Below are 27,076 nucleotides of genomic sequence, written 5' to 3'. Positions count from 1 at the left end.
GGCTCTTGCATGTAATTCCAGCACTGAGGGAGGGCGAGGCAGGCAGATTGCTTGAGCCCAGGAGCTTGAGACCAGCCTGAACAACATGGTGAAACCCCGTCTCCACAAAAAAATATGAAAATTAGCTGGGCGTGGTGGCACACACCTGTAGTTTCAGCTAATTGGGAGGCTGAGGTGGGAGTATATCTTGAATTGGGAGGGGAGGTGAGATTGTGCCACTACACTCCATCCTGGGCAACAGTATGAGACCCTGCCTCAAAGAAAATGACAGTAACAAAATATATGTAAACATATAATATACATTTAATACATATGTTTTAAAATATATATTTATATATTGTTTTTTAATATATATTTTAATACATAAAATGAATATTATATATTATAGTATATAATATATAAATATATAATATATGCAATATATACATTTAATACATATTAAAAACATAGTAATGTATAGTATATGTTTAAAATATATATATTTAATATATTTATATTAAATATATTGAAAAAAAAATATTTTTGGAGATGGAGTCTCGCTGTGTCACCAGGCTGGAGTGCAGTCACGTGATGTCAGCTTACCACAACTGCCTCCTGGGTTCAAATGATTCTCCTGCCTCAGCCTCCCCAGTAGCTGAGACTACAGGCTCATGCCACCATGCCTAGCTAATTTTTGTATTTTAATAGAGACAGGATTTCACTGTGTTGGCCAGGATGGTCTTGATGTCTTGACCTTGTGATCTGCCTGCCTCAGCCTCCCAAAGTGCTGGGATTACAGACATGAGCCACCACGCCCGGCCCTAATACATACTTTTAAAAGGAATTATTGTCAATTTTTTTTTAACTTTTGATACAATTTACCAGTGAAGCCATCTTGTCCTGGTTTTTCTTTGTGGAAAATTTAAAATTACTCATTCAATTGCTTTAGTTGTTACAGATTTATTCAGATTTTTAATATTTTCTTGAGTCACTATTAGTTGTTTGTATCTTTTAGGAATTTGTCCATTTCCTCTAGGTTAATTTGTTGGATTACAGTTGTTTATGATCATTTTTATTTTTGTAGGGTTGGTAGTAAAGTCCCCTTTTTGTTACTGATTTTCATAATTTGAGTCTTCTCTCTTTTTTTCTTGGTCAGTCTAGCTAAAAGATTGTTAATTTTGCTGATCTTTTCAAAGAACCCGTTTTTGGTTTTGTTTATTTTCTCTATTCTATTTTCTGTTTTATTTATTTCACTATAGTCTTTATTATTTTCTTCCTTTGGATGGTTTTGGTCTTGTTGCTCTTTTTCTAGTTTCTTAAGTGAGAAAGTTAGGTTGTTGATTTGCAATCTTTTTTAATGTAGGTGTTTACAGGTATAAATTATCTCATAGTGCTGCTATTGCTGCATCCCGAAGGTTTTATGTTTTCAATTCAAAGTGTTTGTAATGTTCCTAATGTTTTCTTTTTCGGGTCATTGGTTATTTAGGAGGGTGATATTTAATTTCCACATATTTGTAAATTTCCCAAACTTTTTTTTGGTTATTGTTTTTTAATTTCATTTCATTTTGGTCCGAGAATATACTTTATATGTTTTCAGTTGTTTAAGTATATTGGGACTTGTTCTAAAGCCTAACACATGGTCTCTCCTAGAGAATGTTCCATGTCATTTGAGAACAGTATATATTTTGCCATTGTTGCTTGGAGACTTTTATAGATATTTGTTAGATCTAGTTGGTTTGTAGTATTTTAGTCTTCTATTTCATTGCTGATATCTTGTGTAGTTGTTTTATCCATTAGTGAAAGTGGGATATTGAGGCCTCTGACTATTATTGTCAAACTGTCTCATTTCAATTGTCAGTTTTTGCTTCATGCATTTTAGGGCTCTGTTGTTAGTTGCATATATATTTATAATTGTTGTATCTTTTTGATGAATTGTTGGATTTTTTCTCTTATAAAGTGTACTTTTTTGGTCTCTTTTGGTAACAATTTTTTTTTCTTATTTTTGTTTGTTACTTTTTTTATTTTTATTTTTATTTTTGGTAACAATTTTTGTCTTCAAGTACATTGTATCTGACATTGTATAGTTTGCTGTTTGCATGGTATATCTTTTCCCTTTGTTTTGCTTTCAGCCTGTTTGGTCTTTGAATTTAACACATTATCTTTTAGAAAGCATATATTTGGGTCATGTCTTACATTTTTTTGTTTATTTTTGGCTCATTCTCCATCTCTGCCTATTAAGAGTGTTTGATCTATTTATTTATATGTAATGTAATTACTAATACATTAGGATTTATAGTTACCATTTTGCTATTTGTTTTCTGTGTTTTCTATATGTTTTATGTCTTTATTATTGTTTTTTTTTTGCTTCTCCCATTATTGCCCTCTTTTGTGCTATTTTCTAGTATGTTTTTTTCTTTCAATTTCTTTATCATTCTTTTTTTATACCCTCATTTCCTTTCCATCATGGAAATCCAAGTATTTTCTAGTATGTATTTTAATTATCTTGTTTCTTTTACTATATTTTTAATTTCCCTGATTATTATAATTAATAACTTAAAACAATCTAGTTTGGGGCAATATTAATTTCAATAGTGTATAATAACTTTGCTTTAATAGAACCCTGTTCTTTTCCTCCCTTTTGTGCTTATTGTCACATCTTAAAAGATGTCACATTGTTACATCTTTTACATTCAAGTCCATCAAGTTGTAGAATTATTGTTTTGTATGGTTTTCTTTTAATTCAGATAGGAAGAATTATAAATAAAAATATATACTGTTTTTTAATCTACCTATGTAGTTACCTTTATTGATGCTGTTTATTTCTTCATATGGATTTTAATTACTGTCTTAGGTCCTTCATTTTAGCTCTAAGTACTCCCTTTATTATTTCTCTTATAGGGCAGCTCTTCTAGTGATGAATTACCAGTTTGTTTTCATTTTGTTTTGTTCTTTTTTTTAATCTTAAAAAATTTTTTTTTTTTTTTTAATAGATGGGGTTTCACCATGTTGGTCAGGCTGGTCTTGAACTCCCGACCTCAGGTGATCCGCCCGTCTTGGCCTCCAAAGTGCTTGGATTACAGGCGTGAGCCACCACGCCCGGCCTTCATTTGGTTTTTTGAGACAGGGTCTTAGTCTCTCACCCAAGCAGGCTGGAGTGAAGTGGCGTGATTTTGACTCACTACAATCTCCACTTCCCAGGCTCGAGGGATCCTCCTACTTCAGCCTCTCAAGTAGCTGGGACTACAGGAATGTGCCATCATACCTGGCTAGTTTTTGTATTTTTTGGTAGAGATGGGGTTTCACCATGTTGCTCAGGCTGGTCCTGAATTCCTGGGCTCAAGCAGTCTGCCCACCTTGGCCTCCCAAAGTGCTGGAATTACAGGTGTGCGCCACAGCGTCCAGCCCAGTTCCATTTTGTTAACTGGGAATGTCTTAATTTGTTCTTACCTTTGCTGAGTGTAGGATTCTTGGTTGATAATCTTTTTCTTTCAGCACTAGGAATAGGTTTGTTATGCGACATTGTCTTCTCTTTTTTTTTTTTCTCTTTTTTATTTATTTTTTTGTTGTTGACATTGCCTTCTCTATGGTTTTTGATGAGAAATCAGCTGTTTATATTGAGGATTTTGTATGTGATGAGTTGTTTTTCGCTTGCTGCCTTCGAGATCCTCTGTCTCTGCTTTTGATTGTTTGACTATGATGTGTCTATGTGCAGATCTCTTTGAGTTTTTCCTTTTTCGTTTTTATTGAGTTCCTTGGAAGTGTTGATTTGTTTTTTTCATGGAATTTGGAAAGTTTTCAGCTATTATTTCTATAACTTTTTTTTTTCCTTTTTCTCTTCTCTCTTGACACTTCTATTATGCATATGTTGGTATGCTTGGTTATTTCTCACAAATCTGAGGGTGTATTTTTCTTCGTAGTTTTCTTTCTGTTCTTGAGACTGGGTAATTGGAGTCTTTCTTCTGACAGCTTAAGTCAGCCATTGACCCTCTCTAGTAAATTTTTCATTGTAGTTACTGTACTTTTCAACTCTACAATTTTTAATTTGGTTCTTTTCTAAAAAATATTTTCTCTCTCTTTATTGATAAAGATTTATTCCCTGTTTGGTGAGAAATCCTCATAATTAACTTTCTTTAGATGTGGTCTCTTTCAGTTCTCTGAACTTATTTATAGTAACTTGTTCAAAGCCCTTGTCTAGTAATCCAACATCTGGGCTTCCTCAGGGATAGTTACTATTGATTGCCTTTTTCCTCCTGTACTTGGGCCATAATTTCTTGTCCCTTTGTGTGTCTCATAATTTTGTTTTTTGAAACAGAGTCTTGCTCTGTTGCCCAGGCTGGAGTGCAGTGGTGCCATCTCGGCTCACTGCAACCTCTGCCTCCTGGGTTCAAGCAATTCTCCTGCCTCAGCCTCCTCAGTAGCTGGGATTATAGGTGCCTGCCACCATGCCTGGCTAATTTTTTTTGTATTTTTAGTAGACACAGGGTTTCACCATGTTGGCCAGGCTGATCTTGAACTCCTGACCTTGTGATCCACCTGCTTTGACCTCTCAATATGCTGGGATTACAGGCGTGAGCCACTGCATCCAGCCGATAATTTTTTAAAGACAAGTAGTTATTTTAAACAACATAATGTGGCTACTCTGGAAATCTGACCATTTCTCTCCTGAAGTTTGTTGTTGCTGTTTGTTTTGTGACTTTCGGGAACTAACTATGTAAAATGTGTATACTTTTTCCTGTGTAACTAGTGATGTGTCTGCTTGGTAGCTTAGTGGCCTGTTAGTAAGTGGACCGATTTCCTTAAATGTCTTGAACCAATAAATCTCATAGCCTTTACTGAGGAGCATATTGTATGCTCATTAAAGAGGTGTCTATGTGTGTGTATTGTGGCACCCTTCAACCCACCAGTAGTTTACAAATGTGCTTTAGTATTCATTTTTCCTGCTTGTATGGAACATCAAGGTCAGCCAGCAGTGAGAGATGAGAGCCTTCCCAAGTGTTTCTTGGTCATGTGCATGCCTTCTAGATTCTCAGGAATGTGTTGGAACTTTTCTAAGCCCTCCATGGACATCTCATTCTCCGGTTATTCCTTTGAATTTTTTTTTTTTTTTTTTTTTGAGACAGTTTTGCTCTTTCTCTCAGGCTGGAGTACAGTGGCCCAATCTTGGCTCACTGCAACCTCTTCCTCCTGGGTTCAAGTGATTCTCTTGCCTCAGCCTCCAGAGTAGCTAGGATTACAGGCATGTGCCATCATGTCCAGCTAATTTTTATATTTTTAGTAGAGACAGGGTTTCACCGTGTTGACCAGGCTGGTCTTGAACTCCTGGTTTCAGGTGATCTTCCCACCTCAGTCTCCCAAAGTGCTGGGGTTATAGGCATGAGCCACTGCACCCAGCTAGTTTTTTGTTTTATCTTTTCTTTTTTTTTTTTTTTAAAAAGAGATGGGGTTTCTCCATGTTGGCCAGGATGGTCTCGATCTCTTGACCTTGTGATTCACTCACCTTGGCCTCCCAAAGTGCTGGGATTACAGGCGTGAGCCACTGTGCCCGGTCGAGGGTGTTAATTTTTAAGGTCTTCCTCAGAGCTGGGGAGAGAAGAATGGGGCAAATTAAAATGCCACAAAGCTCATTCTTTTTACTGAGAGCCATTTTTCTTGTATAAACGTGTCTTGGATTCTTGTAAGCCTTTGGTTAACTTTCAGAGTTCTGAAAAAGTGGATTTTGACTATTTTTTCCAGTGTTCTCATGGCTTTCATGGAGAAATAAATCTTTGGAGGTCCTCACTCTGCCATCCTGGAAGTGCTTCCTCCTGCCTTTGCTCACATTTATGTGGTAGAAGAGGTTGATGTGTTAAATTTTAGTAAGTTTGTTTAGGTCACTGACAACTCAGAAATTCTATACTTACTTTTTTTCTGTTTTGCTATTATTTCCCTATACTCTGGCTATCGATTACATAATATTTCCTTACTATGTGTTATCCTCTTCCACTTTGGGACTTTTTGTTATGTGTTTTCTTTGCTTAAAACATTCTTTTTTTCCCCCTTGTCCTTACAATGGGACTACTGCTTAACCTCTTAAGATTCTTACTTTTGTCATTTTTTTGAGATGGAGTCTGGTTCTGTCTCCTAGGCTGGAGTGCACTGGCGCAATCTCAGCTCTCTGTACCCTCTGCCTTCCAGGTTCAAGTGATTCTCCTGCCTCAGCCTCCTGAGTAGCTGTGACTATAGGCGCCTGCCACGATGCTCAGCTAATTTTCATATTTTTAGTACAGCTGAGGTTTCATCATGTTGGCCAGGCTGGTCTCTAACTCCTATCCTCAAGTGATCGCCCACCTTGGCCTCCCAAAGTGTTGGGATTATAGGCATGAGCCACTGCGCCTGGCCCCTCTTAAGATTCATTCTGATGTCATTTTCTTCATGTAGCCTTTTCTGAGCCCATGGATGTGATCCGTCTTTGAAATGCCCATATGTCTTTGTTCATGCCTTTTGTATGGTCTTTTTATTATTATTATTGTTGTTATTATTATTTTTTTGAGGCAGAGTTTCTCTCTTGTTATCCAGGCTGGAGTGCAATGGCGTGATCTTGGCTCACGGCAACTTCCGCCTCCTGGGTTCAGGCAATTCTACCTCAGCCTCCTGAGTAGCTGGGATTACAGGCACACGCCACCATGCCCAGCTAATTTTTTGTATTTTTAGTAGAGACAGGGTTTCACCATGTTGACCAGGATGGTCTCGATCTCTTGACCCCGTGATCCACCCACCTCGGCCTCCCAAAGTGCTGGGATTACAGGCATGAGCCACCGTGCCCGGCCGGTCTTTTTATTATTTTATCATGACATATATAGTTAGTTTTTTGTCTTCTCTCCCTGCTAAATTTACATGTTCATTTAGTATATGCAACATCTAATTGAAGTATATGAGTAAGATTTTCTACCCTGTAAAAATAACAGTCCATGGGGCAGGGTTGGTGGCTCACGCCTGTAATCCCAGCACTTTGGGAGGCTGAGGCGGGCAGATCACAAGGTCAGGAGTTTGAGACCAGCCTGGCCAATATGGTGAAACACCATCTCTACTAAAAATACAAAAATTAGCTGGGCTTGGTGGTGCACGACTGTAGTCCCAACATCTTGGGAGATGAGGCAGGGGAATTGCTTGAACCCGGGAATCAGAGGTTGTGGTGAGCCTAAATCACACCACTGTACTTCCACCTAGGCAACAGAGTGAGACTCTGTCTCAAAAAACAAAAACAAAAAACAAACAACAACAACAAAACAGTACATGGTTTTACATATGGTGTGTATATATACATACTATATATATATATATATACACACACACACACACACACACACACACATTTTTTTTCTTTTTTTTTGAGATGGAGTTTCACTCTTGTTGCCTAGGCTGGAGTGCAGTGGCATGATCTTGGCTCACCACAACCTCTGCCTCCCAGGTTCAAGTGATTCTCCTGCTTCAGCCTCCCGAGTAGCTGGGATTATAGGCATGTGCCACCACGCCTAGATAATTTTGTATTTCTAGTAGAGACGGGGTTTCTCTGTGTTGATCAGACTGGTCTCAAACTCATGACCTCAGGTGATCTATCCGCCTTGGCCTCACAAAGTGCTGGGATTACAGGCATGAGCCACTGTGCCTGGCCAGTGTATTTTTATAATTATTGGAAAGGTATAAGAAGAAAATGAAAATTGAATTTTACCCATATAAATTGTTATTATAGTGGTGGTTTTTTTTTTTGTTTGTTTTTTTTGAGACAGTGTCTTCCTCTGTCACCTAGGCTGGAGTGCAGTGGCACGATCTCAGCTCACTGCAACCTCTGCCTACCTGGTTCAAGCAATTCTCCTGCCTCAGCCTCCTGAGTAGCTGGGACTGCAGGTGGGCACCACCACATCTCGCTAATTATTTTCTTTTGTATTTTTAGTTGAGACAGGGATGTTGGCCAGGCTGGTCTTGAACTCCTGACCTCAATGATCCGCTCGCCTCAGCCTCCCAAAGTGCTGGTAATACAGGCATGAGCAAACTGCGCCTGGTCATAACAGTGGTTTCTGGTCAAACAGTGGTTTTTTTGATGCCCAGTTTTTCATAGAGAACATCACAGAATTCCAGCTCCAAGTAACTTTAGGTTGGGGGTGTAATTTCCCACAACAAACATGGGGAACCTACTTTCATATGAGAGTGACTAGGCTAAAGCAGAATTAAACTGGGAAACTGTACAGAAAGGTAGAGCTATTTGCCAGGCTAGTTTCTAGCTCTGTATATATCTGTTACTTCTTGAGACCAAAGCTAGCTCTTCATTCTTAATCTCTCCCGGATGAAATCTTCAGGGACTTGCAGAAAGTGTGCAGATATGCATCCTGCTCATTTATGTAAGTAAAGCATAATGGCTACAGGGATTTAGAATTTTCTTCTGTCATTCTAATTGGATCTGAGATGGTCATGTTAGGATAATTCTGGAGAAAATACAGTTCAAAAACTAGGTGTGTTCTTAAAAACTATATGCTAATGAAAGCCTTATAAATAATAGCAGATGGTCTTAAATTTACTTCATTTGCACCATAATTGTTGCATACCTGACTTTTTGTTTGTGCCAAGCCTGATAATGATTGGGAAGTACCATAGTATACAGTCAGACCTGGGTTCCAGCTTGGTGAATAATTTGCCATGTAGCCATATGTTAAGGAAGTTATTTCTTCTGATCCTCAGTTTGCTTATATGTAAAATTCTAGAACAGAAATGTTTCTTTACTTTACTATTTGTTGCAGCAAATGTGAGGGATTGCAGAAAAGTCAGGTTTTGATTCATTCATCAATGAGAGTGTGAAGTGATGATAGAGGCAGATGAAATAGATTGATCAATATAGGGAGTGGAGTAGAAGAGCAAGGGCCAAAGGGAAAAAACAGGAGGTGAACTTTGTATTTTTAGTGTTTCTAAATGTAGTGAAACCATGTTATAACACTGGCACCAGAAGAAAAGACTAATGTTCTAATCCTAGGAAAGCATTAGATGTCTGCGGTTCTATTGAAAAAGTTTTAGCAGGATCAGTCAATGCATATTTATTGAGTGTTTAATATGCTTGTAGTATATTGTTACATACTATGGGCAGACTGAAGAAGATAAGATATAGTGAATACGTCCCAAGAACTCACAACTAATTACACTTATAGAATCTAATTACAGCCATAATTACCTTATTGGCAATCTAAAATTCATTAATTCATTCAAAAGTCTCTAGTTTCAAGGAGCTCACAGTCTACCAGAAAAACAAAGTAACCATGTAATGTGAGACGTGATATGATAGGGTAAGTACAAGGGCACTTAGGACACTTGTGTCGTATGTGGCAGAGAGCTGTCAGGAAAGCTGCACAGGAGAGATGGCACTGAAGTGGAGTGCTGAAGGATGAGTGAGAGTTATCAGGCAGAGAGACATGCAAAAGCTGCAGTGCGTGCAGAGACTCAGACAAGGAAGGGATGCTTCAGGTGGATGACGGTGGCACTGGGTGAGTGTGTGGGTAAGTGTAGGGGTGGAGGGTGGTGAAACAGGCTGAGGGGGTAGACAAAAGCTGGGTCAGGAAGGGCCTTGTATTAATGCTATGGTGAGGATTTTTGATTTTTTTGAAAAAAGTAGAAAGTCATGGAAGAGTTTTAAGCAAGGGAACGTCGTAAGTATATTTGCATTTTAGAAATATCATTTCTGGCTGGGTGCGGTGGCTCACACCTATAATCCTGATGCTTTGGGGGGACAATGTGGGCGGGTGGGTCACCTGAGATCAGGAGCTTGAGACCCGCCTGGCCAACATGTTGAAACCCCCTCTCTACTAAAAATACAGAAATTAGCTGGGCATGGTGGCGCATGCCTGTAATCCCAGCTACTTGCCAGCTACTTGAGATGCTGAGGCAGGAGAATTGCTTGAACCTGGGAGGTGGAGGTTGCAGTGAGCCGAGTCATGCCATTGCACTCCAGCCTGGGCAACAGAGTGACACTCCGTCGAAAGGAGGAAGGAGAGAGAGAGGAAAGAAAAGAAAGAAAAGAAGGAAGATCATTCCTGAGACAAGTTAGTGAAAGCAAAGAAAGAAAAGAAGAAACATCATTCCTGAGACAAGTTAGTGATTGAACTGATTGAAGAAAGTCAGAACTCAGACCATTTAGGAGGCTGTGGAGTTCTTGTGAGAAAGGCAGAGGATAAAGATTAAAATGATTTTTTTTTTCTTTTTTTATTGAGACGGAGTTTCGCTCTTGTTACCCAGACTGGAGTGCAATGACGCGATCTCGGCTCACCACAACCTCCGTCTCCTGGGTTCAAGCAATTCTCCTGCCTCAGCCTCCCAAGTAGCTGGGACTACAGGCGTGCGCCACCTTGCCCAGCTAATTTTTGTATTTTTAGTAGAGACGGGATTTCACCATGTTGACCAGGATGGTCTTGATCTCTTGACCTCATGATCCACCCGTCTCAGCCTCCCAAAGTGCTGGGATTACAGGCATGAGCCACCGCGCCCGGTGATTTTTTTTTTTTCTAATTGTCAGAAGGGAAAAAGCAGAGGGAAGTCAAGTAAAGGGGGATGAAGGTGGAAGAATCAACAGGACTTTACCAGTTACTCATGAAGAGGTTAAGGGAGAAACTACATAAAGATTCCCCAATTTTGAGCTTGAGAATCAGAGAGAAAGTGGTTCAGTGACCTATGGGGGAAAGGGAAGAGTAGAAGAGATTTACCAGGGAAGGTAGGTTCCATTCAGTGTTCGTGGAATGAAGAGATCTACTAGGGAAGGTAGGTTCTGTTTGCTGTGAATGTAACATGCCGGTGAACATCCAGTAGAGTTGTCCCTTAGCCTTTAGATGATCAAGTCTGAGACTGGGATGAAGACTTGGTTGCATATCACTTTGAGTCATTAGAGTGTAAGTGGGAGCTGGCTGTAGATGAAGCAGGGTGAGTGCAGGAGCGTGAGTGAGGGGGTGCAACACTGTAAATTAATCTTTGGTCACTGCTTTGTGATGTTTGCTTTTGAAACATAAGTTTGAATACATAGTGGACTTTTTTTAACCTGGCTTTTCTCTTTTGTGTCATTGATTACTCTTAGTATTCTAACAGTTAATATCTGTGGGACTCTTCCTTTCCAAAGACTTGGAAAAACTGTTTTTCCTCTCTGCTATGGATTTTGTAATCATTTTATTGATTGCAAAATACCTTGTTGAGGCAGTGATTGAAATTGCAAAGTTGTTTTCATTATTTCCAGATTACTTTCTTTCTGTTTATTCATAGTCCCTTGTTTCATTTTTGATATTTATTTGTTGACTGTTTGCTTTGTTTCAGATGACTTTATAGGTATTTTAAGGAGATTTAAGAAAGGTTTCAGTAGTTGCTTATTCATCTATAAATTGCTTGCTTTATATTTCATCTAGTATTCTTGTACCTACTGCATATTAAATGATGAATGGGTTTTAATTTGTGATTTAAAGGAACTTAAATAATCTAGTGAGGTAAACTAACCACAATACAGTGGTATGTGTGCGAACTGATGTGTTTTTAACCGTGTGCTTTGAGGTGACAGAAGAGGAAACAATTGATTTTTGTGAGGGGAAGATGGAAAAAGAGCAGTCAGGAACAGGTTGACTGAGGAGATATGTGTGAAAGAGAGAAAGTGGCATGGTGCTGGAGGCAGCACTGTGAGCAGAGGCTGGGCGTGGGGGGGCCTGGTGTGAATGGGGAATGGTTCTCAGGGGATCAGGCTGCATGGGAGGAGTGGCGGGAGGTGAAGGTGGAGGTGGAGGATGAGCAGGAGAAAGTGTAGGAAGGGTGCCCTGGGCCCCTGTTCTTTAAAAGCCCCTTCACGTGCTTTCCACGTGATTGCCCTGCAGCTCAGTGAGAGAGAACTTGCAGGTGTCCCTTTCTCTTTTGCATTTTCTCCCCGATCTGTCTTCTTCCTTTCATAATTTCTACTCTAATTACTTGTGAAGAAGGGTTTGATTATCATTATCTCTATTTTATGGATGAGAGAACTGATGCTCAGTGATTTATCTAGTGCCGTGTGACTGAGAAAAAACTGATTCCGGACTAGAGCCCAGGTCTTCTGACTCTAATACACCAGGCTTCTTTTACATTAATTCAATGCCATCTTCTCTTCTACTTTTTCTGTTCAGTTACTTTTCATTCTAAAGGTTATGAGGGGCTGGGTGTCGTGGTTCATGTTTGTAATTCCAACACTTTTGGAGGCGGAAATGGGAGGATCACTTGAGGCCAGGGATTTGAGACCAGCCTGGGCAACATAAAGAGGCCCTGTCTCTATAAAATGAAAGAAACAAAGAAAAAATTATCCAGGCATGGTTGCATGCCCCTGTAGTCCCAGCTACTTGGGAGGCTGAGGTGGGAGGATCACTTGAGCCTAGGAGTCGGAGGCTGCAGTTAGCTACATGCCATTGAACTCCAGTCTAGGTGACAAAGAGAGACCCTGTCTCAAAAGAAAAAAAAAAGTTACAAGGTTGGTAGAAAAATGGCGTAAACTTGAGTTACTGAATGAGAGTATATTACTTGAACAAATTTGCTTTCTTTGTGTTCTTGTTATGGGTGGTCTAAACAGATTATAAACATGAGGTTGACGAATCTTGAAGAGAAATAATTTAACCAACAATGACTTCCTGATTTATAGGTCTGAGAAGTTTGGAACTTGGTAACTTAAAGTTTTTATTTTGTTTTATTTCATTTTAGCTCTTTATTATGAAAAATTTCAAACATATCCAAAATAGAGAAAGCTATATTGAGCCCTCAAGTACCCATCACCCAGCTTTAACAATGAACTCATAGCAGTCTAATTTCATATATGCCCTTCACACATGCCTGCTCTCAGATATTCCTCAAGCAACACCGAGACATCATTTCATTTAACTTGAACCTTTACGAAGGTTATGCTTGAGTTTAACCTGTGCTCCTGTCTCCATTTGTCATCTAGGCATTAGGTCCAGTTCTTGGTATGGGGTTTTTTGAAGTTTACTGCTCCTTTAAGAAGTCAGTCCCAGCTGACTTTCAAAGATTGTCAGCTGTGTATACCATATTCTTCTTGCCATTTGCTACTCGTCAGTGGGTCTAGTGCCAGCCCCTAATGTGCAGCTAGGAAAAGGTGTTCCCATGTTGGTGCTCTGACCATGAGCTGACAAGAGAATGGATCTTCCAACAGTGGTTTCATTTGGGTCAGATTTGAAGTTTCTACTGCATGGCAAAGCTGTCATTCAAAATCAGTCTCTGTGCACTTATTCATTGGCAAGTTCAAGCATGTGATATAATCATTTTTCCTTTTGCTAACAGGCTAGAAGTAAATGGAGAAACCAGATACAGTCTGGACTTTAGCCAGCAGGCACAGTGGTGTTGCCTGTTGCTGTTTGCCACATTGGTTGGCCTCACAAATGGGAATGAGAGGCAAGGAACCGGTGATTAACAAAGGAAAGAAAGTTTTAACGGGGGTTGTTACATTCCTATAATTGATCTTTTGCTAGGACATTTACCAGCATCTCTTTGGACCTAGAATATGGCCACTTTCCTGATTATAACAGCAGGGTGTGCTGGACGTGCTCTTGACTGTGTGTACCTGGGCCTGTGTGTGTGCACCGGCTGTTGGGCATGGCCTTGCTGACTACTGACCTCTGTACCTCTGCTTTTGCTGATTGATCCTGTTTTTGGTTAGCACTCTTACTTTATAAAATTTGCAAATATGTAAGTTTAGAAATGTAATGTCAGCACTCTAAGCGTTATTTCTGGGAGTCTGTTTCATTTGTCCTGCTGGGGAAGAGCAGTCCTATTAATAGTGATTCCTCAGGTATGTTTATTGCAGTGTTTCAGTGCTTTTTCTTTCCCCTGGACATAACACTGAGCCTGAACATTCTGCTGTTCTTTTTAGATCAGGCTTAGCTCTGTAAATGTCCTAGCTGAGAAAATATTGATCTGCTTGTCTGAAAATACAGCAAAGTGGAGTTTAAAAGTAATGGAAAGAGGGCCGGGCACGGTGGCTCATGCCTGTAATCCCAGCAATTTGGGAAGCCGAGGTGGGTGGATCACCTGAGATCAGGAGTTCAAGACCAGCCTGGGCAACATGGTGAAACCCCATCTCTACTAAAAATACAAAAATAAGCTGGGCACGGTGGCACGTGCCTGTAATCCCAGCTACTGGGAAGGCTGAGGCAGAAGAATCGCTTGAACCCAGGAGGTGGAGGTTGCAATGAGCCGAGATTGCACCATTGCATTCTAGCCTGGGTGACAGAGTGAAACTCAGTCTCAAAAAATAAAAAAATAAATAAAAGTAACTGATAGAGGCCTGTATCTGTGTGTGCATGCACGTGCACCCATGCGTGTAGACAACACATGCACACAGTGTTTCAGTATATCAGGCTGATGGTCAGACAAGCTTTTACTGTACTTCTTCAGTCAAAGGACTACCTTTTTTTAGAATTTGAGAAGCATTAGTATAACAGTGTGAGTAGAGCCTCAAAGTCTATAGTGTCTCTCATCTAGAAAAAGGTACTTCCCAGTTTGGTTAGGAATCATGTTTTTTGTAGGCTCAGTATTCACGGTGAGCTGGTGCTCTGCTAAGTATGCTCTGGTAGAGGATGGGACATAGACAAAGTCTGTGGGCTTCAGGCATTCAAAATCTTTTAGAGCAAGTAGGATATATATGATACAGTGATAAGTGACCTTTGAAGAATGCGTAAGATTTAGAGAAGTGACGAGTAAAGTGTGCTACTTGTGCCTCAGTTTGTACAGGTATAAAATGAGAGCATTATATATAGATGATCTAAAGACCCCTCTTAGTACTGGTTCTGCAAGTTAAGAAACCTCCGAAGAGAGAAAATTAGGCTTCACAAGCTTAGTGAAAAATGAGAATGTTTTTGGAGAAGCCAAAATCCCTTTCTTTTCCCTTTTTAGTATCCCTTACAAGGTCTTTGATTATTTACTTGTCTTCAGATATCTTGAAGGGGCTATGGAACATACTCTTCCCCCCGTTAACATACATTTAGCTAATGTCATTTAATGTTTAATTTAAAATACAGCAGAAATTAAAACTTGAAGAAAATCACCCAAAGTTGTGTCATTTGACAACTATCAAGTATACTTGAATATATGGCAAGGTTTTCTTTGCCCTAAATGATCCCTTAGTAAAGAGGGAGTTGCCATCATTTGAGTCCTTATGCAACCTCTGAAGGTTAGGGGTGCCTTCTCAATTACTTCACTTTGAACAGCAGACTCCTAAGCTATTATCATCAATTAGTACTACTTTTTGGATGCCTATGGGGATTTCCTGACAGAAACGGTAGAAAAAGAGGCAGAGAAATTTAACAGTTTGGTATTGGATGCCTTAAAATAAGTCATTAAATGACCACTTGGTAAACAAATACCAAGGTTTTAGCAGAGGAATGGCACAATCTTTTTGTTGTGTTTTATTTTAATTAATTAATTAATTTTTTAGAGCTGAGGTTTGACTGTGTTGCCCAGACTAAAGGGCAGTGGTGTGATCATGGCTCACTGCGGTCTTAACCTCCTGGACATGAGCAATCCTCCCACCTCAGCTTCTTTTGTTTTATTAATAAAAGGACCCCTCTGGCTGCTGAGTTGAGAATAGACGCTCATGGGCAGAAGTAGAAGTAAGAATACCTGTCAGTAGTCCTGGTGCAAGATGCTGGCAGTGGTAGTGGGTGTGTTGAGAAGCAGTCTGATTCTGACTTTATTTTGAAAGTAGAGCCAACAGAATTTTTTTTTTTTTGGTTAGATTTCAATATTGGATACGAGAAATTTATTAAATCAAGCACACTTCGCCCTCCTTTACCTAACAATTTCTCTTCTAAAATTTAGTTTAATAAACAATTATGTGTGCAAAGGTGTTTGTAAATATAAGAACAGTTACCATAGTAATATATCAATAATGAAGATTTAAAAACAAGTGAATAATAATAGAGAATTGGCCAGATAAATGTTGTTAAGTCATTTCAGTAGAGTATGATGCAGCCATTAAAATGATCTACATGTATGTTTTTGGGCAAGGAAATGCATTACAAATAAATTTTCAGTTTTAGTTTTTATAAGTATTTTGCTAGGAATTTGAAGTTTCTTTTTTGTTTTTCAAAATTTATTTTGAATACTGGGGGTATTTTAATGGGAAGATGTTAGGAGATATCAGAAACTCTTGGTTGCTGCTTTAGTCATGTAGACACCTTGCATGTTGACTTTTGATTGGTGAATATTTTGTATCTCTGATTTCAAAGGTAGTTATCTTGTTTTCCCACAGTTGAATTGTTGGTAAGGTAATTTTTTTTTTTTTTTTTTTTTTTTGAGATTAGTCTTGCTCTGTCGCCAGGCTGAAGCTCAGTGTTGCAATCTCGGCTCACTTCAACCTCTGCCCCCCGGGTTCATGTGATTCTTCTGCCTCAGCCTCCTGAATAGCTGGGACTGCAGGTGTGCGCCACCACTCTTGGCTAATTTTTGTATTTTTAGTAGAGACGAGGTTTCACCATGTTGGTCAGACTGGGATTGAACTCCATCACCTACTCTGACAATGCAGTTGGGCGTGTGTGTTCTTCCCCACTGCAAACTCAGTGAACTCCCTTCCACCCCAGTAGCAAAGCTGTCAGTCCTAACGGTTTGCCTTGCCCTGCTCTGCCTTGCAGAACCTCTGCACCTACTGAATGGGTAGATGGTGAGATGGGAGTAGGCTTACACAGACTATCATGGTTCTTACCCACTTTTTAGCAGTTTTTCAAGCATAAATGCTTCTCAGGTTGTTTTATTCTTCTGGTGGATTTCCAGAGCATTGAAAGGGTTACTTTGCTCATTTCACCCAGCTTTATCATTGGTTTTTGGGGAGAGGAATTAACTACCTTCTCACTAGGCCATAGCTGGAAGTCTTGCCTCTGGGAATGTATTTTTTTAGTGTAGTTAGTCAATTCTCCAGGTATTTTTACTGTGTTCCTCAGGGTTCTCCAGAAAAACAAAACCGAACCCCTGTGTTAGGGTTTTACGGGAAAACAGAACCAGTAGTTAGGGCAAGGCAAACCATTAGGACTGACTGCTTTGCTAGTGGGTTGGACGGGATCTCACCGAATTTAGAGTGGTAAATAACACACATTCCACACATGTATATGGGGAGGGGCCGGTGGTAGGGAGAGAAAGAGACTGATCTTAGGGAATTTGCTTATGCAGTTATAGGGCTGGTAAGTCTGAAATTCAAAGGGCAATTGAGCAGAGATGAGTTGATGTTGCAGTCTTGTTCCAGTATCAAACTGAGGGTCGGGCTGCTATTTCTTACGGCCTAGTAACGAGATACAGATGCACTGGGGAGGAAGAGAGTTTTTATTTCTGTAACCGGTTACAGGGAGGCCTGGAAATTATCGCCAGACCAACTTAAAATTACAGTTTTTCAGAGCTTATATACTTTCTAACCAATATGTCTATGTGTGTGCATTCATCTAAAGATGTAAGTGATTAACTTCTTTTAATCTGTAACTAAGGTCTGAGTCCTGAAGACTTTCTTCTGGAGCCTCAGTAAATTTACTTAATCTAAATAGGTCTAGATGCTGGGGTGATTACCCTTATCTTGTCACCTGCTAAATCATGGAGGTTTGGGGAGTTCCTTCAGACCTGCAGTAAACTTGTTTGTGGAGGCCTGGGGAGTTTCTTCAGACCCCTTATAAAACTTGTTTAATCCTAAATGGGTCCTGTTAAGAATTCCTTCATTATTTTGCCATGCTTTAAGGCCCAGAAAAGGCCTAGGCAAAGCTATTAGTGGGTTTTGTTACATTCCAGCTGTTGTATAAGGGCACTGGCTTTTTTTTAGCTTTTAATATTTAACTTCACCACCCAGTCAGTACTGAAACAGTTGTTATGGAGGCCTGTGTTAGTGAGAACTGGACTGCCACAGTCTTGACTCCAGATTCTGCTGGGTAGCCGGCTGGACACACAGGCAGGGTTTCTATGTTGTTGTCCTTTCTTAGGAAACCTCTCAGTCTTTGCTCTTAAGGCCTTTACTGTTAGATGAAGCCTTCCTGTATTATAGAGGGTAATCCACTTTACTAGAAATCTGTTCATTTAAATGTTAATCACATCTAAAAGATACCTTCACAGCCATATCTAAACCGGTGTTTGACCAAACAACTGGGCACCGAAGTTTAGCCAAGTTGACACATAAAATTAACTATCACACTTGCCTTCTGAGGATTCAGGGTAAATTATTTTGGTATAGGTGTGGTCTGGTTGCTATCTGTTTCTCACTGTATACCCTTGCTCTTGCTAAACTAGCAGCTCCAGCTGTTTCATATCCATGCTTCTACTTTTGCACATCTGTATCTTTGGTCATAGTGTACCTGCAGCTTAGAGTGCTTCCTGTGTCCAGATCTTACCTGTCCTTCTGAGGATTAGATCACAGATACTTACACAGTTTTCTTTGCAGCCTATACACCAACTCTCCTAAACTACTTTCTGTTACCTAATCATGCTGTGTTCTGTCTTGCCATTTTGCTTTTGCACACAAGTTCCTTTGGTTTAGAATATCCCTTCCTCCCTCTCAGTTTCTTTTCTTTTTGGTCTCAGTATGTTGCCTGGGCTGGTCTCGAACTCCTGAGCTCAAATGATGTTCTGATCTCGGTGTCCCAAAAAGTGCTGGGATTATAGGGGCAAGCTGCTGCACCTGGTCCTTCCCACCTACTTTTGTAAAACTTTTACATCTTCCCCAGGTGGATTACATGCTCCTTTTCATTATACTCCCATTGTCCCTTTGCATATTTCCACTGAGGCACTGATTACATTTTATTGTCATCCTTTACATATCTGTCTGTCAAAAGACTTTGTTTTCCAAGAGCAGAGGTCACTATACTGTTGTCCTTTTCAAAGTTTGTCCTAAGTTTAGCCTGAGTATCTGGTCTGTAGTACCTAAATGAATGGTGGGATAATAAACTGAATCTCTGTTAAAGATTTAGAAGTTGTTTTATATTTCTTCTGTAATTTCTCAGTATGTTAGAATGTGGAGATAATGACTGCTTAGAGATGAAGCAAATCCGAATAGCAGAGATCAGCCTTGGGTTGGACTCCAGACATTCTTGGGCTTATTAAATATTTGCTTGATTCACTGAGAGAAGTAATTTTATTTATTTTTCCATTCTTTACCAGGTACATAGCTTCAGAATTACTGCTTTAAGAAAAGCTGTTTGTGATTATAAGCATTGATTTATTTGTACTCAAATTTGTATATACTGTAGGTACTGAGTAGATCAAATTTTACTGAAATTTGTTTTAAGAATATCAAATAATCTAAGACCATTTCAGCTTCTTTCTAGCTAAAATGCAGTGGTGATAACTGGTGACTGGTTTGCAAGCAATCCGAATGTGATGACAAGATAACCTTTTCCTTTTTCCTAGATGTTGGTCATCTTTCTGAAGTAGACTCTCCATGGCCTGAACATTTTCCGAAAATCATTTTAAGCAAAATATCTGTTTAATAACAAGATAATCACATCAAGATGGTTGGAAAGCTGAAGCAGAACTTACTGTTGGCATGTCTGGTGATTAGTTCTGTGACCGTGTTTTACTTGGGCCAGCATGCCATGGAATGCCATCACCGGATAGAGGAACGCAGCCAGCCAGTCAAATCAGAGAGCACAAGGGCCACCGTGAGAACTGGCCTGGACCTCAAAGCCAACAAAACCTTTGCCTATCACAAAGATATGCCTTTAATATTTATTGGAGGTGTGCCTCGAAGTGGAACCACACTCATGAGGGCCATGCTGGATGCGCATCCTGACATTCGCTGTGGAGAGGAAACCAGGGTCATTCCCCGAATCCTGGCCCTGAAGCAGATGTGGTCACGGTCAAGTAAAGAGAAGATCCGGCTGGATGAGGCTGGTGTTACTGATGAAGTGCTGGATTCTGCCATGCAAGCCTTCTTACTAGAAATCATCGTGAAGCATGGGGAGCCAGCCCCTTATTTATGTAATAAAGATCCTTTTGCCCTGAAATCCTTAACTTACCTTGCTAGGTTATTCCCCAATGCCAAATTTCTCCTGATGGTCCGAGATGGCCGGGCATCAGTACATTCCATGATTTCTCGAAAAGTTACTATAGCTGGATTTGACCTGAACAGCTACAGGGACTGCTTGACCAAGTGGAATCGTGCCATAGAGACCATGTATAACCAGTGTATGGAGGTTGGTTATAAAAAGTGCATGTTGGTTCACTACGAACAGCTTGTCTTACATCCTGAACGGTGGATGAGAACACTCTTAAAGTTCCTCCATATTCCCTGGAACCACTCGGTACTGCACCATGAAGAGATGATTGGGAAAGCTGGGGGAGTGTCTCTGTCAAAGTGAGTAGAAGATACGTTTTTTTATTTTGACTCTATATTTAGCTAATAATGATATATACACATGTATGTGTGTGTTTTATATATATATGTGTATATGTACGTGTGTGTGTGTATATGGAAACTGAAAACCTTTTCTGGAATAGATACCGCTTCATTGGTGAGGTTTCTTTTTTTATTAATTCTCTCCTAGTTTATTGTAGACTTTCAGTTATTTATACTTCATTTTTTCATGTGTACATCGTGGCCCTCTTTATTTGTTTGATGGATGCAAACCCAGCTTACAGACGGTGAAAAGCCTTCTTCAAGGCCTCAGACCCTAATGTCCATCATTCAGTTTTAGTGGCTTCTGATTTCTAATTTCTAGGTATTGTTGGTAATGAGGATAGTCGGCTTTTGTGTGGATTAAAGTTAAAGTCAGAAAGTGCACATGTCATGTCAATGAGCACATAGTGAATTACAAGCATTTTGAAATTTTTGGTGATAGAGAAAAATAAAGGCACTAACCTAATCTTTTTGTTTTATGGACAAGAAGACTGAGTCTAGTAAGATTAAAACAATTTGTTCAGATTTAGATGGCGAGGCCAGAATTTGAATCCATGCCTTGGTCTCAATGAGGTTGTGCTTTTCCCCATGGCATTTTACTAGGTGTAGTGCTTCCTTTGTCATCTGATGGATATATCTTCTCTTATTTTTTACAAAAGGCTAGAGAATCTCCAGAATTTGGAAGCTTAATCCATAAAAGAAGTTTCTTGGATTTAAAACTTCTCAAAGATGATTTTTAGCATTTTGCTTCTTTTCTCATGAAGTGAAGATGAGTATGCCCTCATTTGATCTGATAACCTGACTTGATGACTTATCTACCTGGAATGAGGATATAAAAATGGAAACTACTATTAAATTCAAGTAGCATATCTTAATGAAGAAAAGTTGGCTATAACTGAATTTTATTTTTGTCTTTTTCATTTATTAATGTATAACCCCTGTAAAAAAGAAAAAGCAGTATACTTTCCTGTGTGTCCTTCTTACTTTCACCAAGGAATATCTCCTTAATTTTTTTTTTGCTGTTTAGAACTTGTATAGTAAATATTGATTTCTTATGTAGATAATCTCAAAGGAACAGCTGCCTGCTTATACCTAGCTTTCAATTATTGATTATAAGTTATGATGTACCATCACTATACTGACTGTAGATTATTTTTATTGATTCAGAGAAAATTTTAGCTTTAGCTATTCTCATTGCAGTTTATTATTTTTTCCAGATAATAGACTATAATTGATTTTTTAATCACTTGTATTAGGTATTTCAGTCTTTGTGCTTATATAATGGCCTGACACTGATGCCAGCCACATCTGCTAATATAAAAGGAGCCTGTTAGACCACCAGACTCTTCAGTAGGGATTAAAGAGGTGTGCTTAAGTTAAATATTGGTGCCAGTCAGGAAGAGAACATTTTGTGTATATACTTGCTATGTTTAAGGTAAATATAAAGACCAAGAAAATTTGTAGAAAATATTTATGAATTAGTGAACTTTAGAAAGCAAAGAGACCTTACTTAGCATTTCAGTGTCTGGAATGGAGGCCCAGTAAGGCTCTATGCTTTGTCAAAAATTAACGTGTCACAACCATGAGTAGAATCTACTAATGCTTATTCCAAGATTTTTTGCTTTTGGGGTCTTTCTAGTTTGGAGCTATTATGGATAAAAGTTGTTAAGAACATTCTTGTACATTACTTTTGGTGGACATAGCATTTATTTCTTTTGGGTACATACCAGTGAGTAGAATTGCTGGATAAAGTGTGTGTGTGTGTGTGTGTGTGTGTGTGTAACAAACACTTTCTAACAGTTTTTCAAAGTGTCTCTTTCATGTATGGCTGTACTGTAGATGAGTACGTTCTAGTTGCCTCACATCTTTACCAACACTTGGTATTTTAGTCTTTTCTCGTAGACTGCAATTGCTTTCTAAAACTTAAAAGCAAAATAATAATTTGAACCCCTTTTTGACAAAATCTTACCCAGAATTTCAATATAAAACAATTAAGAGCTGTTTTGGTTCAGGTGAGTCTAAACTAGACCATATTTCCTTTGGCACAATCTCGGCTCAGTGAAACCTCTGCCTCCTGTGTTCAAGTGATTCTCCTGCCTCAGCCTCTGGAGTAGCTGGGATTACAGGTATGCGCCACCATGCCCAGCTAATTTTTTTTTTTTTTGTATTTTTGGTAGAGTGCCAGGTTGGCCAGACTGGTCTTGAACTCCTGAGTTCAGCCTTGAAGGTTTGAAGATATCACCAGATGGCGTAGAGATATCAGGAGCACTTCACAGTTCTGCCTCTTATCTTACTAACTAGGAAAGGTAACCTTTGCTTTGCTTGGAGGTTTCTAGTTATTTACGGTCAGGGTGGCATCTCTTGTTTCCCTGTGCAGTTTCAGTTACAGAAAAGTCAGAGCTCCTGCTCAAGTGTCTTGAAAAGAAAGTAGAAGTAAAATTTGGGGCCATTTATGTTGCTTTCTTCTCTTGGTTTGTGGAATTTTTCGTGGAATTTTAGTTGTCTCCATGAGGAAATTTTTGGGAAGTTATGAGAGAGTACAGAGTTACTTCTGTTATTAAACTCATTATGATACCATGAAATTATCTGGAACAAATAAAAATCAAGCTTGCTAGGTCAGAAGAGCAAAGTGACCCTTAGACAGCAAGTACAGGACCCTTAGACAGACCTAACCCTAACCCTTAGACAACAAGTATAGGAATCACAACTACAATTCAGAGTTCTAATCTACACTCAGAGCAGAAAGAGAAGAGAGTAACTCCTAAACACAAGTAAATTCGAAAGAAAAAGATAAGAGTAGTGACAAGCACAAGAAAGCAAATAAGAACAGGAAAACAGATACCCTACAGCTTCTAGTAAGTAAAGCAGACAAAAAAAATCCTCTAAATCAGATCTAAAGCAAAGAAAGACTAAATAAATGAGTGAAAATAATGCAAAAAGGTTTTTGGAAATGAAGATTTTTTGAGGAAGTAGGAAGGATAATTAGTAATTTGTTAAATTCATAACACTTTTTTTTTTTGTTTGTTTTTGAGATGGAGTTTCGCTCTTGTTACCCAGGCTGGAGTGCAATGGTGTGATCTCGGCTCACCGCAACCTCCGCCTCCTGGGTTCAGGCAATTCTCCTGCCTCAGCCTCCTGAGTAGCTGGGATTACAGGCACGCGCCACCATGCCCAGCTAATTTTTGTATTTTTAGTAGAGATGGGGTTTCACCATGTTGACCAGGATGGTCTCTATCTCTTGACCTCGTGATCCACCCGCCTCAGCCTCCCAAAGTGCTGGGATTACAGGCGTGAGCTACTGCACCTGGCTATAACACTTTTTAATATCTAAAATGAAATTTACTTTTGTTAAAGAAAAAATTATTCAATGTTACTTATTAAGGCACTAGGCAGTGTTTATTTAGCAGGAGATACAGGGACCAAAGCATGGGCAAGTGGGCATTTATAGCCAGGGATCAAGGTGAGGGTCAGTGGACAGAAAATTACTAAGAGGAAACATCAGGGGTCAGGGGCATTCTGCCTAAGCTGACCTCATAGGATTCTTGCTGAAGACAGGCCAGGGTGATCAGACATCAGCTGGCGCGGGTGGAGGATGAGAAACCTGATCAGATACTGAGTGATTAGGTATCAAGGATGGGAGGTTCTTGCTGAACTGCTTTAGCGCAGGGTTCTTTGCTAAAAACTGGATTTTATAAAGAAGTACCCAGATGGTCCTAGGAAAGGTTCAGGATCCTGACTCAAGTTTGGTCACACAAAGAATCTTTGTCAGCTTGGAAACTTAAAATTCTTATATCTTACGGGATTAACAGAAAGATAACTAACCACTTGAAATTATTCTGAAATTTAAGGATAACAAGAATAAGCAAGTGAAGAGAATGAAAGACTGTATTCACAAAAATTATGAGCATTTTAATAGCATGGAAAATTAACAGCAGGCAAGTTAGGATTACCTGAGCTCTACTGGCTCAGTCTGAAATATCCCAGAAGAATTATATAAATATTACATGTGGTTTTTCTTTCTTCATGAAGCTATTAGAGAACAAGTCTGTTTATTTGTGAAAACTTTTCCTTTATAAAGGCACTGTCCAAGGATGCTACTGGGGTATTGGGGTTGTGTCTTTTTTTTTGAAACAGGGTCTTGCTCTGTCACCCAGGATGGAGTATTGTGCCGAGATTGTGGCTCACCACAGCCTTGAACTCTTGGACTCAAGCTGTCTTCCCATCTTAGCTTGCTGTTAGTAGCTGGGACTACAGGTGCATGCCACCACGCCTGGGTAACTTTTGTTTATTTTTTGTAGAGACAGGGTCTCACTGTGTTACCCAGGCTGGTCTTGAACTCCTGGTCCCAAGCAGTCTTCCTGCCTTGGCCTCCCAAAGTGCTGGGATTACTGCTGTGAGCTGCCACGCCCATGTCATGTTGAAGAGCGAAGTAACTGAGACACCTTCGCTGGAGAAGAAGAATTGAATAAACAAGGGATACAAGTGACAGAGCAAAATGGGCTGTGAAAGGAAATGAGAGAGCTGAGGAAACATTGCATTGCAAAGTGTGTCAGTGAAAAGCAGAACTAGAACATGAATTAATAAGCAACATTCGTACTTTTTGTGGAGAATGTAACAATTAGCAGCAAAAATTAGAAGTTGGATATCAGATCATTTATTAGTTTGGATTAGGTTTCTCTGCAAATAATAGAGATCCAAAATAACAAAGATTTCCAAATGACTGCTGCAGAAGAAGGCAGACCAGGGCTGCTTTGTCAGCTCTGCAGTCATCTGGCATCTCAGCTGCTTCCAGCTTTTGTCTCCATTATCCCCAGGATCCAAGTTGGAGCACCGATCATTTCATCTGCATTCTAAGCTGCACAGTGCCAGTGGGATGTGTGTTAAGGTAGTGGTGTTTAGTATTTTTTGAGGATATTTCTTAGAATCTTCCAGGTAGTACTTCTTACCTTTCACTGGCAGTAACTGGGGTTTTCTTTTACTAAGAGAAATTGATTGGATATTGGGATAAGCAGATAGTAGTCTCTGCTGTGTTATTGAGCACCTACTATGTGCCAGGCACTGTGTCAGCTCCTGGAGATAAAAGGTCTTTGGCTTAAAGGAACATACGATCTAATAGAAGACATAGAATCATGTACAATGCAGGTTAAGAACTATGGTCAGTCCTACTTCTTCATTGGTGAATAATTAAAAAAAGAAAACGTCTGGGTGCAGTGGCTCACACTTGAAATTCCAGCACTTTGGGAGGCTGAGATGGGCAGATCACCTGAGGTCAGGAATTTGAGACCAATATTTGTTTACCTATGCGACTATTTCCTTTTTTTTTTTTTTTGAGACAGAGTCTTGCCCTGTTGCCCAGGCTGGAGTGCAGTAGCACAATCTTGGCTCACTGCATCCTTTGTCTCCCGGGTTCAGGCAGTTCTCCTGCCTCAGCCTCCTGAGTATGTGGGATTACAGGTGTGCACCACCATGCCTAGCTAATTTTTGCATTTTTAGTTTCACCATGTTGGTTAGGCTGGTCTTGAACTTCTGACCTCAGGTGATCCGCCCACCCTGGCTTCCCAGAGTGCTGGGATTACAGGTGTGAGCCACATGCCCAGCCTAGAATTTTTTTTTTTTTTTTTTTTAATATTTAAAATTAAGCCTAGTTCAGAATATTTTGCCAAGATGAAGTGTAGCACAAATTGGATCTGTACGTAGAGTAACCTATTAAATTGATTAACTGTTGTCAAAGAAAACCCAGGCACATCAAGGGAATTATAGTTGGTGCCCATCCAGATATTATGTAGGAATTCATGGTTTCTTCTTGGTCCTCTTCTGAATTACCTGTCTAATGAACAATTATTTCATTGTTTTTGAAAACATCATTACATTTCATCATTGATTAACAACATCAACCATTCATCATGATCATATGGAGAACCTTTAAAAGACCTAAAGTTTCTGATTCAGGAGGTCTGGGATAGGCCCAAGAATTTGCATAATAGGTTCCCAGGTGATGCTAATGTTCCTGGCCTGATTTCACACTGAGAACCACTGCTTAAAATTATGCTACATTTTGTTTGCTTCATTTGTGGACTCAGAGTTTCTTACTCCTACAGCCTGGACTCCAGCCACACTGAAATAATTGTAGCTACAATTATTGCCACACCATTCATTTAATCAGTTCCTTTGGATGTGTTGTTTCCTCTGCCTGCAACACTCATTTCTCTCACTTCATTTCTTCATCTGACCAACTCATGGTTGTACTGCAAGATTTAGTTCAGGTTTCCTTTCCCTAAGGAAGATCTCCCCAAGGCCTCCCTTTAGCATATGGAAAAGGGTTGATACTTTGAAGCTGGCTAGACTTGTATTTAAAGTCTTTCATTGACACTAACTGGTTTTGTAACATTGCATCAAATACTATCTCTCTCTGTGTCTCCATTTTCTTATCTATACAACAGGGAAGATGCTGATGATGGTAGTGATATCATCCAACATCTACTGAACATTTGTTATGTGCCAGACACTATGCTGAGCCCTCTGCATGCCTTATCTCATGTAGTTTTTATATTTCCCCTTTCACGCTTACCCTTAGGTACCTTACGCACCTCAATTTTGTAGGTGAAGGACTTGAGGCTCCCAGAGGTTGAGGAGCTTGTCTTCCATCCCACAGCTGGAACGTGGTAGAGCCAGGATATGGACCCAGGTCTTTCTGTCTTCATCTATACTCTCAGTTCT

General features: G+C 39.6%; 1 protein-coding gene across 2 annotated transcripts in view; it reads left to right on the top strand.

Annotated features, from left to right (window-relative positions):
* TPST1 (tyrosylprotein sulfotransferase 1) overlaps window positions 1-27,076 on the top strand; it is a 108,792-nt gene that overhangs the window by 10,362 nt on the left and 71,354 nt on the right. For both annotated transcript variants that reach the window (XM_064375609.1, XM_064375610.1), the window contains exon 2: window positions 19,372-20,317. In XM_064375609.1, coding sequence (XP_064231679.1) covers window positions 19,473-20,317 — 845 coding nt within the window. In that variant the 5' untranslated portion in view covers window positions 19,372-19,472. The remainder of the gene's footprint in view (window positions 1-19,371; window positions 20,318-27,076) is intronic.

Source organism: Aotus nancymaae, unplaced genomic scaffold (assembly GCF_030222135.1).
Source record: "Aotus nancymaae isolate 86718 unplaced genomic scaffold, 86718_ANA_hifiasm-v0.15.2.pri h1tg000012l, whole genome shotgun sequence".
Classification (NCBI taxonomy): domain Eukaryota; kingdom Metazoa; phylum Chordata; class Mammalia; order Primates; family Aotidae; genus Aotus; species Aotus nancymaae.
This window is presented reverse-complemented; position numbering and strand designations above follow the sequence as displayed.